This window comes from Lepus europaeus, chromosome 11, assembly GCF_033115175.1.
Source record: "Lepus europaeus isolate LE1 chromosome 11, mLepTim1.pri, whole genome shotgun sequence".
In the NCBI taxonomy this organism is placed as follows: Eukaryota; Metazoa; Chordata; class Mammalia; order Lagomorpha; family Leporidae; genus Lepus; species Lepus europaeus.
Genome location: NC_084837.1, coordinates 18,980,541 through 18,992,552, shown reverse-complemented (window position 1 = coordinate 18,992,552; position 12,012 = coordinate 18,980,541). Strand labels below are relative to the sequence as shown.

The following is a 12,012-nucleotide window of genomic DNA, read 5'->3' as shown; positions in this document are numbered from 1 at the left end:
TTTCCTTCATGACAAGGTCTGTTCTGGGGCTTAAGAAAGTAGTGCAGCCCACAGATTGCAAGTGGCAGTGAAAGGGGCTTCTCACGTCATCTCTCCAGAATCTATTGGCTCTGCTGTTGAATGCGTTCCTACTGCCTAATGAGTCAGGTGTCTACTGCCTAATGAGCCAAGCATCATGGACTCACTGGGTTAGAAACCTTTAACCAGTGAGGGCTTTCTGATATAATCATTTGGAAGGAAGGGAATAGAAGCTTTGAAAGTGAACTCTTCTTTGGAGAATACAAACCAAGTAAATATGAAACAGCAATTGCTATATGCCTCCAGATTTTATAAACAGTGCTGAGTTCTCAGGGCATAGAGCTCCAGAAGATGAAAACTGGCATTTAAAAAAAATTTTATTCAACAAAATCTAATGGAGACTCTATCAGGAGCTATAGTCCCAGATGAAGGAGTTGCACTCACAGTCTAGTGGGAAGCCAGGAAACACCTAATGGAGTGTGGTAAGGGCCAACTCTGATAGGAGGGTACCTCAGAATGTTCTTAGTAAATGGAATTTAAAAGGTCACTTTGGTGTAAAAGAATTTTGAAATCCATGCATACTCCTAGAAGGCCATATAAACAGAGAAGCACTGGTAAGGAGTGGGGTGGGAGGTGACCGGGAGATACTTCCCTGATAAAGTGACATTAAAGTGAGTCTGGAAGTATGAGTAGCCAGCTACCCCTGCACTCTGTGTAGAGATGATACCTGCTCTTAGTAACCGTTCTACAGAGTTCCTCCATGACCTTACCATGCAGAGTAGGAGAGGAAAAGCGAGATAAATAAGAGTCTAGACTGAGAGGCTCCTGTGTTGGGAGGCTGGGGAGAGACACAGACCTACTCTCTTCTAGGTATTGTCATTCCCACTTTCAAGATGAAAAAACTGAGACTCATGTAAAGGGGTATCCGAAGTTCAACATATTTTTATTCTGAACACTCATTCTGTGAGGCTTTCAGCCTTTTGCTTTCCATTTGAGCACTGGAAGTTTCAGAAATGGTTTGGAGAAGAATGTGTTTCCTGGTGGGAATGGCAGTCTTGGATAGGTGGAAGAGCACTGATACCTAAGAGAAAGTGGACTCCTACACGTCACCTCTCATCATTTTCCAGGACTATCTCATAAGGGAGGAGTGATGCTACAAGTATTTTAAGTTTCCTTTTGGGGTGATATTGTCTCTTTCTTTGAATATTTCTTCTGTGCCACCATCACACCACAAACACCAACAATCGCCTAAATCTTTCCATATTATTGAACCATTTTTCTTCTGATGTCTAGATTTAATAGTTGCTAATTCTGTAATTTTACAAGGCATGGGGAGATTGGGTCTCCAGAGCTTTTTGCTTTTCTAACCACTTTAAGCATGTTTACATCTCTCCTTTTGTACATATCACTAGAATTGCTGTATCAGGAACCCTAGCCATTCCTTCTTTTTCTCATCAATTATCATGTTCATGTGATATTAATACAAATAGAACAGAGTCAATGTAGTTCCTAGATACAATTCTAAGAATATAATAATATTCTCTTCCTCCCCTCCTCTTTCTCTTTCTCCTTTTCTTCTCTTCTCTTCTCTTCTCTTCCACCCCCCTCCCCTCTCCCTTTCCCCCTCTGCCTTTCTCCCTTTCCCCCTCTCCCCCTCCCCCTTTCCCCTCCCCCTTTCCCCTCTTCCCCCTTCCCCCCTTCCCCCTTCCCACCTTTCTTCCTTCCTTCCTTCCTTCCTTCCTTCCTTCCTTCCTTCCTTCCTTCCCTCCTTCCTTCCCTCCTTCCTTCCTCTCTCCCTCCTCCCCTCCCTCCCTCCTTCCCTCCCTCCTTTCCTTCCTTCCTTCCTTTCTTCCTTTCTTCTACAGATTGATGGTAGAGGCACTGGATTTTGAAATCTGAGTCTAAGTCCTAGCCCTGCCATTCTGTGATCCTGAGTCCCTGTTTAATTCCAATCCCCGCTTCTGCCACACAGTGACAACCTCTCTCTCATGGGATTCATTTTGAGGTGAAGCACTATAACATCCATAAAATCATGGCGCTCTGCTTTCAGATCATTCTCCTTTCCTCTCTCCTCTGTGTGCCCCGGATTATCCCCAAGTGCCTGCCAATTGTCACAGAAAGAGTAATTATGTTCCAAGTGCTCTTTAATGGTTTTCTCTTTACAATCAGCAAGCTAGATATGATAGATATGACATGTATTTATTAACCAGCATATTTAATTAACTGAGAGATTTTGTTTTGCAAACAACTGGATGACAGCAATATTGCTACAATTTATTAAAGCCAATTAAAACTTCTGAAGATTTAAGATGTCATTTTCTTCATTTTTTTTTTAAAGAATTGCACCCTTCATGTGTATGTAATTGTTGAGATAACATTTGAAAACATTGTCTGGGGTGAGCATTTGGTCTAGCAGTTAAGACACTGGTCAAGGTGCTTACATCACATATTAGAGTACCCACATTCAGGTTCCTGCTAATGTGGACACTGGGAGGCAGCAGAGACAGCTCAAGTTTTTTGATTTCTGTCACTCATGTGGGAGACCTTGATTAAGCACCTGTCTTCTGACTTGGTCTAGGCTAGGCCCAGCCACTGCAGGCATTTGGAGAATGAACCAGAGACTGGGAATGTACTTTCTCTCCTTTTCTTTCTCTGTCACTCAAATAACAAGATAAGAGAAAATAAGGTTTGTTTTTGAAAAATAACTTTTCTCATGTAAAAATATTTTAAAATGAGTGTATACCACAAGAGGCTTTCACATCTCCTATGTCATTTTTGCTGATGTTATCTCCATTCCTAGCTGAATTCCTAAATTGCCATTTTTCTTTTTATAAAAAGTAACTTTTCTCAGTGTTCTGTGTCTCTTGCTTGTTTAGTTTATATTTTACTACCTAGTCATTTTGGTTTTTTTAAAATTATTTATTCCTTTATTTTATTTATTTGAACTCAATTCAGGTCTTCCATGTGGGTGGCTGGAACCCAATTACTTGAGCCATCATCTGCTCCTAGCCTCTGCATGAGCTGGAAGCTAGAGTTAGGAGTCAGAGTTGAGTATCAAACCCAGACATTGAAATGTGTCTTAACCACAAGGCCAAATGCACACCCTCTGCTACCCATTATTTTAGATGGGGTGTTTTGTTGCTTTTGCTGTTGTTAATTCTATTTTCAAGGACGAAAGAGGGTTTAAGTCTGTTTTTGGCCAAGTTGAAGGAGTAAATGGAGAGGGAGAATTTGGAAACACACTCAGAGGAGGTCTGTAGGAGAAGATTCTTGGTAGAGGTCAAGGAGCTAACATTGGAAAGGTAGAAAGAGGTTCAAACAAAAGTAACCCTGCAACACTGGTATTAGAAAACAAAAGCACAGAGGGATTCTGGGGTAGAGAAGCAAGTGTTAGCATATGATTGTTTTACTCTTTGCAGGGAGGTGGACGTATGGTCCCAGGATGACAGGAAGTGAAAGTGAACTTGGGACTTGAGAGCATTTTCTGGGAGAGAGAATAGGATGTCCCTCACCAGTAAGCAGCAGCCTTAGGTAGCAGCCTAGTGGACTTTGTTTCATTTAGAAACTGAATTTTCTAGAAAACTTGTGGGCATAGTTGTGAGATTTCTCTAGCAATTCCAGTAATTCAGGCATTGGTGAGATGTCAGGTGGATGGGAGAAAAGTCTAAAGGCCTTAACTGATCCAAAAATACTGATCAGAGAGGCAACTACGTCTCCTGTAGTGGTTAGGGAATTGGGAAAACTAAGAGGACCGCCGGGACAGGAAGTCCTGTCGAGGACAAAAGCAGATTCTTGATTTTCCTGGCATTTCTGTTCTTTTCAGAATGAGCACAATGTGCTGGTACTGAATCCCGGGCATGAGATAAAAGATTCTCTAGGTTTTGACATTTTGAAGACGAGAAAACTAGCAGCCTTGTAAATGTTATTAAATGCCATTACCGAATCACGTGTGAAGCTCGTCTACCTTAGGTTTTTGTGTTCAGTTTCTCTGATGCACTCTAGACCACTGGTAGATATTATCTACTTTCTTCCATCCTCCTCTCCCCACTGGATAAAACCATCCCATCCCTGCTCATGAAAGTCCCCATCACACCTCTGTAGTCTGTCCCAAGGCTCGTTAGAAGGCTACCCACAGTTGCTGTCATTTAAGAGGAATTCACCCACATACCTGCTCTGTTCTGTCTCTCAATTCTATGTCCACAAACTCCAGAGGATCCTCGACTCTGAAGTTCCAGAATGGGAGCAGAAGAATCCTCAGTGACAGACAGAGGAGACAGCTGTCGACTGATGCCACTGTGGGAACTGGGGCAATTGGCTCCTGGTTTGCATCGAGTGGCTGAAGATCTGGAGGTACCTGAGAAGACAAATTCATGCCCCTTTAAGAATGTCCTGGAGGAAAAATCGGGATCACATTTTAAAGGCCTTGGTGTTAAAATCATGGTAGCAATTTCACAGCTCTGAGGAGCTCACTTCTGATTCTAAAAAAGGGGCTCCTAAAAGAAGAATGAAATGTTAGCAAGGCCTGGGTCTCCAAGATAAAGAGCCTCTTCAGAGAAATCAATTAACGAGAGGGGAATATTAAAAGGTGGTACTTGGACAGATACTCAAGTCCTGAATTAAAACTGTGAACATGTTCTGAATTAAAATCCAAATAATTTATGGCAAGGAAAGCAAAATGTCTTACTATACTTGCTTTCACCTTTTCCTTCCTAGGGTCGGCTGTCAAATTCCTAACTGATAAAAGAGTATCTTCTATCAAAGCCACTATGCAGTTTCCCACTAGATCAATGACTGGCTTGGTTGTGTCTGTTCAGTCACCTCCAGCCTCTATCCAGTGTGGCAGACGAAAACCCAACCTTCAGGGTCCTCCCTAGGGCAAATCCCTTCCTATTCTGATTAATTTCCAGTGAAGCCAACCCAGAGTAGACTTCATTAATCTGCAGCTAGAGTAGCCACACAGGTCAGAAGGGTCCAGCCCACACCCTAACCCTCCTCACCGCCAACTCTCCCATTCAAATGGAGAACTGGTCAACGTTAAGATATTATCACTGGTATATTACTATTCACCTAATTCCAAATTTCATTTGGATTCCTTTTTCTATTCCAGGATTTCACCCAGGATATCACTTAGTTATTATATAATAACTATATTATAATAATAAGTAGATTATACTTAGTCATCATGTCTCCTTAGCCAGTATGGACTGTGACAGTTTGTCTGTCTTTCTTTGTTTTCACGACCTTGACAGTTTTTGAAGAGTGCTGTTGAAGTGTTTTGTGGACTGCCTCTTAATTGGTGTTCACCCTGCTTTCTCCCATGGTTATAATGGGGTTATAGGATTTTGAGAAGAATGTCACAAAGGTCTCTTTCATATCACATGGTATTAGTCATTATATGCTACCAGCAGAACTAATCATTGATGATGTTGGCCATGATCACCTCGCCAAGGTAGTGCTTGGTTTCTCCACTGTCTTTTCTTCCGTTTCCACACTCTATTTTTTTGGTAGCTGCTCACTAGTGTAGTTCATACTTTGAGAGTGGAGGGTATTAATCTTCACGTTATAGAGAAGGCATCTCTCTCTCTCTCTCTCTCTCTCTCTCTCTCCCCCTCCGAATTTGGAATTCTTCTGTACGTATTTATTTCTTTTCCTTATTTATTTTTCCAACAATTTATTTATTTATTGTATATTTATCTCCTACTTTGAATTATCATCAAGCATGTTTACTCTTTTCCTCAGATTATCCCAGAGCTCTTTTGGATTGGCTTCTGGATTCCTTTGATCTGGGCTCACTCTTGCTTTCTGAGCTCTTCCATACATCCTGACACAACAAGGTGCTCCAGCACATTTTCACTGTCCTCTTAGAATCAATGATTTCTCCAAAAAATCCCCTTTCTTTTAACTGGATGATTTTTTATTTGTTTGTTTGTTTGTTTGTTTGTTGACAGGCAGAGTTAGACAGTGAGAGAGAGAGAGAGAGATAGAGAGAGAGAGAGAGACAGAGAGAAAGGTTTTCCTTCTGTTGGTTCACCCCCCAAATGGCCGCTATGGCTGGCGCAGTGTGCTGATCCAAAGCCAGGAGCCAGGTGCATCTCCTGGTCTCCCAAGCGGGTGCAGGGCCCAAGCACTTGGGCCATCCTCCACTGCCCTCCCGGGCCACAGCAGAGAGCTGGCCTGGAAGAGGAGCAACTGGGACAGAATCCGGAGCCCAGACCAGGACTAGAACCTGGGGTGCCAGTGCCGCAGGTGGAGGATTAGCCTAGTGAGCCATGGCACCGGCCAAACTGGATGATATTTAAAAAGCAGTATCTAGGCCGGCGCCGTGGCTCAACAGGCTAATCCTCCGCCTAGCGGTGCCGGCACACCGGGTTCTAGTCCTGGTCGGGGCGCCGGATTCTGTCCAGGTTAACCCTCTTCCAGGCCAGCTCTCTGCTATGGCCCGGGAGTGCAGTGGAGGATGGCCCAAGTGCTTGGGCCCTGCACCCCATGGGAGACCAAGAGAAGCACCTGGCTCCTGGCTTTGGATCAGCGTGGTGCGCCGGCTGCAGCACGCCAGCCGCGGCAGCCATTGGAGGGTGAACCAACGGCAAAAAGGAAGACCTTTCTGTCTCTCTCTCTCACTGTCCACTCTGCCTGCCAAAAAAAAAAAAAAAAAAAGCAGTATCTGGCTGTGAATGGGCTTGCTATCATTGGGATACCCTTGTGATAGGCCCTCCCAGCTGTCAGAGCTAAAAAGTATGTTAATGTATGTCTACCCATGTATACACATAGGGGTATATTCATAATTATTTTTTATCTCACACTCTTTTTATGTCCTCTAAGAACTAGCTGAAGTGTCCTGTATTCATTGTGAAGTCAATCAGTATTTGTTGACTCTGATGAAGATCAACTAGAGTGGTAAGACTTGGAGTATCAGATCACCTTGACACTGGTGGATAGCAGATAGGTACACTGCCATGACCACTCTCTGGGACACTGCACTCGCACTAACAGTTCCTTTATTCTCACTGATACAAGGTAGGGAAGAGAGGCTATCATTCTGTCTGAGTCATGGGGGCTCTGTCTTGGTGTGATGCTTCTGAGATGGTAGAAGGGAGATAAACAAGGGCAAATGAAAACAAAAATATTCAAATAAACAGTGTCCTAGCTTTGCATCCATTGTGTTATGTATCAGGAGAGTAATCACTTGAAGCAATCAAACCAGAACATCAAAGTGGTAGTGTCCAGAGGGAAAGAAAGATTGAGTTCCTGAACCATCAAGAGTCAATAAGAGCCAGGAATCGAGCAGAGTAACGTAACCTTGGATGTAATTGTTCCTTCCATAGTGCAGGCCTCTCCATCCATAACAAAAGCTCATCTTGTTTTCTTTTCAATCTTGGGAAAGATAATTAAAAAGATATAAAGATGTAGTTAGCTGTATCATCTATTATTAAGTGTCTCAGATTGACCTCATTAAAATGCATTATTTAATCTTGGATTTAAAAAGCATAAAAATATACAGCTATTCAAAGCCAACAGATGTATTACATACTGATTACTATATGTAAATTTAATACTAAATTAATATTATTATAAAAGTGTCAAAAATACATGAGGTTCTTATTGTACATATTTCAAATGTTTACTGTTCCTTGTACAACTATGTTTCCAATTGAATAGCTCAAACTCAGTGAAAAGTGGATGTCTATAATTCAGTGAACTCTCAATTATTCATGTTCTTCAAGAGAGGTTGAAGCTTGGCTACTCTGAGTCTTTTACAATGTGTGTTCCAGGGGTTTTTTTTATATAATTTATTTTATATAAGATGTGCTCTTTCTCTCTTCTCTCCCTGTCTCTCTCTCCCTGTCTTTCTCTCTCTCTCCCTTTCTCTCTCTCTCTCTTTCTCTCTCTCCCTGTCTTTCTCTCTCTCTCTCCCTGTCTTTCTCTCTCTCTCTCTTTTTCTCTCTCTCTCTCCCTTTCTCTCTCTCTCCCTGTCTCTCTCTCTCTCTCTCTCTCTCTCTCCCTGTCTTTCTCTCTCTCTCTCATGTTAATATTGAGCTTCATGCTGTCATCACTTGGAAACTGTAGGTGGTAAGAAGAAAGTCTAGAAATGGGTTGGGTAGCAAGTTGCGATGAGGTCAACATAGAATATTGGTTACAACTACCTAAAAAGTTGGTAACTTGCACACAGCTAGGAGGTGCTGAATTTGTACGTCACACCAGCAATTTATCTTGCCTCCTCATTTCCACAGAAATATAGATTTCATTGAAATATAGAAGTTCATTGCCTGCTGCCAGCTGCCTCCAACTGATTGGTTTGTTGAATAAATCCAAGTTCAGCCCCTGAAGGCATTTAATCATTGTCCTAAAATGTTACACTGAGAGCAGGCATTTGGCCTAGTAGGTAAAATGTCCACATCCCGTGTTAAAGTAACTGGGTTAGAATCCTGGCTCTGGGATATTTAGCGTGTATGTGGTGAACAAAGCTGGCGGTCTGATTTGCCAGCTGGACAGCTAGGCGCCGCGGGCCTAGGCCGAGAAGACCTTCAGTTACCTGCTGGATCTGCTGCTCAAACTACACGGCGAGCGCGTGCTGGTGGCCTTCGGCCAGCGGGACGGCATCTGGGTGGGCCATGCGGTGTTGGCCATCAGTGGCGCGGACGTGAATGGCAAGTACACGGCCGATGGCAAGGAGGTGCTGGAACATCTGGGTAATCCTGCTAACTACCCAGTGTCCATTCGGTTCGGCTGGCCTCGCCTCACCTCCAATGAGAAGCTCATGCTGACTTCCATGTTCCACTCGCTCTTTACCATTGGCTCCCAGCTGTCTCCTGGGCAGGGGAGCTCAGGCATTGAGATGCTGGAGACAGACACATTCAAACGGCACTGCTTCCAAACGCTGACAGGGATCAAGTTTGTGGCACTGGCAGACCCTAGGCAAGCTGGAACAGATTCCCTTCGAAAAATTTATGAGATGTACTAAGACTTTGCCCTCAAGAATCCATTCTACTCCCTGGAAACGCCCATCAGGTGTGAGCTATTTGATCAGAACCTGAAGCTAGTCCCGGAAGTGGCAGAGAAGGCTGGGGCTTTTGGACCTGGATCTTGAGCAAACCTGCATTGGACACCCCCCCACCCCCACCCCCCCCAATTCGGTGATCCTGCTGTTTCCACACCAGTGGAAATCCAACAACTTAGTTAGTGTACTTGAAAATGGGAGACTACTGAGCCTGAAGACATTACTGATCTCCGAGCCTTAACCTTCTGTGTATATCATGGCCCTACCTCCCAACTCTGTACAGGTTTATTTATGGAGGAGGTAGGCCCACTAATCCTGTAATAAACATTTCTTTGATCTCTTAAAAAAAAAAAAAAAGAATCCTGGCTCTGCACCTGGATTTAGTTTCCAGGTCCTGGCTTCAGTCCTGCCCAGTCCAAGCTGTTGTGCTTATCTGGGGAATGAACTAGTGGAAGAGGCTCTCTCTATCTGCATGTCTCTCTGTCTGTCCATCTCTCAAATAGAAACAATGATACAATTTAAGTTTCAGAGCCAGGCCTAGAAACACATTCAGGGCTTGGGCCATAAGACAGTCATCTCCAATCCTGAAAATGAAGACACTTCCCATCCTATATGGTCTTGTACCAGTCAATTAATATGATGCCTACCAAGACAAAAGTAGCTATTCAGAATGTCACCTGGGATGCCGTCAAGGACCATAAATAAATCATATCTTTTTTTTTTTTTTTACATGTCACGGTGAGTGCCTGGGTGGAAGCAGGGATTGCAAACTCATTTAGTGAACAATGTTCAGGCTTTAATAGATATTGAGAGGAAATTGTATCAGAAGTGATGTGTTGGAAGTCTTTTATTAGTTATGGCAGATGGCTTGCCCTGTCCCTCTTAAAGACACCTGCTCACTAGAGTCATAACAATAAGCCATCGAGGGCAATTTTTCATATTTTTCAGGCAGGAGAATATGATTTCTTCATCTGCGCTGGTTAGGCTGTGCCTGCTCCCAAATTCAATTTGGTTCAACAAGTGACTATTAAGCACTTATTATGGGCAGGTATTATGTCAGGAGCAGAGGTAGACAAATGAATACAGAGCCTATGCCTGCAGGAAGCGCTCAACTTAGTATCAGAGTCAGACTTTGTAAACCAATTAACCATAATTTACTGTGACCTGGGGAAGGAGAAGAAAGGGAGGGAGTGATTCATTCAGAAGCTTAGAGCAGAGGAGGCTCCATGGGACACTCCATCAAAGGCAGCTTTAAACTCTGATGGATGAGTCACACTTCACCAGGCAGAGTGTTAGGCTAAGGAACCGGCACCATGGTCGGAGGAATCTGACTGTAGGAGTTAATACTCAGAGCGTAGAGCGCATGCTATGAGACTTCAAACAAAAATGACCCACCCTGAACACTGAACCTGAGTGCAGGAGAGCACCAAGAAGCCCCCTCTTTTACCCATTCCAGTTACTTGAGGAGGACGTGCCACCTAATTGAGACCCAGACCATTTGGAGGGGTTAAGAACCCAGGCTGTCTAAATATGCGGAGACCTGGTAGAATAGGCTCGGTCACGTATAACTGCACAACACTGAGCCGGACAAAGGCTGTGTAGTTTCTCTCAGCCTGTTTCCTCTTCTGTTATCCTCACTCTCAAAGAGTATGTGCATTAAGTGACCTATAGGAATTACTCAATGAAGGCAGACTATTTTAATAATGAGTATGTAAACTAAAAGTACTATTAGTGGTACTTTTAAATTTAACTCCATATATTAGAAATCCAAGCTAAATTGGTTCAAGCAAAGAGGGGAGATTTTCAGAGCTTAGCAACTAAGGGACAGGATGTCCCTAAATCTCAGGAGTACCTGGAGCCAGGGGCACAGGGCAGTCAGTTTCCAAATCTTCCCACCTCTCCCTACTGGGTGACAGCTTCCTTTCTTCTTAAGTAAATTTGGTTGTTCGAAGCTCCCAAGTTTTCAGTCTTCTAGCCTTAGCTTTCTGGAAGAAAACTAGTTGCCCAGAATCAAAAATCCTGAGAGATGGGAGCATTGCAACAGGTGGACGCTCCCAGGACAGGCTGGGGCTGGGGCAGGGGTGTGGAGCAGATGATTCCCTGCTTGTCCTCCCTAGGAGCTTCAAGCCAAGAGGATGAAGATGAATGACAGCCACTAAGTAAGCAATCGCTTAAGGAAATTGTGCATAAGGCATGGGGTTCTCAGATACTGAGCTGAAAAGACAAGCTGATGAAGATGAGGTTTTTGGAAAGCACTAGGAGTGAGAAGCAAGTTTCTGTGTGAGCAAGTGCAAGAGAGCTTGCAGGTAATAAACCTGACTCCCAGACAGCATTCAAACTGACGTTTACCTTGTATGAGCTCAGAAGGTCAACAAAACAATTTGGGACATGCTCAATTGGACTTGCCCCAAATGGTAGAGTTAGAAACATACCAGGGGATTCCAATTCAATCCCATCAAAGTGGCATGTACCAATGCCATCTCACTAGTCAAAGTGATCAGTTTCAGTTCACGATTGATCATAATGAAAGGATTAAGAGTCAAAGGGATCACATAAACAAGACTAGTGTCTGCTAATACTAACTGATAGAATCAAAAAGGGAAAAAATGATCCAACATGGGAAGCAGGATACACAGCAGACTCATAGGATGGCAGATGTCCTAAACAGCACTCTGGCCTCAGAATCAACCCTTAAGGCACTCAGGTGTGGCTGAAGAGCCCATGAGAGTATTTCAGGCATGGAAAGCCAAGACACTCTGGCAAAAAAAACAAAAACAAAACCCCTAAATGAAAGATCTCTCTGAGTGAGACCCCAGTGAAAAGAACAGGCCATCAAAGAAGGAGGTACCTTTCTCTGAAGGGAAGAGAGAACTTCCACTTTGACTATGACCCTGTCGGAATAAGATCGAAGTCGGCGAACTCAAAAGGCTTCCATAGCCTTGGAACTCAGGAAAAGAGCCTCAAGTGATTACTGACGCCATGAACAGGAGTGTCAA

The 12,012-nt window shown here is 43.5% G+C and overlaps 1 protein-coding gene and 1 pseudogene across 1 annotated transcript in view; one reads left to right on the top strand and one right to left on the bottom strand.

Annotated features, from left to right (window-relative positions):
* SLC35F4 (solute carrier family 35 member F4) overlaps positions 1–12,012 on the bottom strand; it is a 246,883-nt gene that overhangs the window by 23,747 nt on the left and 211,124 nt on the right. The window contains exon 2 of the mRNA XM_062204573.1: positions 4,187–4,372. Within this exon, the coding sequence (XP_062060557.1) occupies positions 4,187–4,372 (186 nt within the window). The remainder of the gene's footprint in view (positions 1–4,186; positions 4,373–12,012) is intronic.
* Positions 8,537–9,106, top strand: LOC133769376 (trafficking protein particle complex subunit 4-like; annotated as a pseudogene).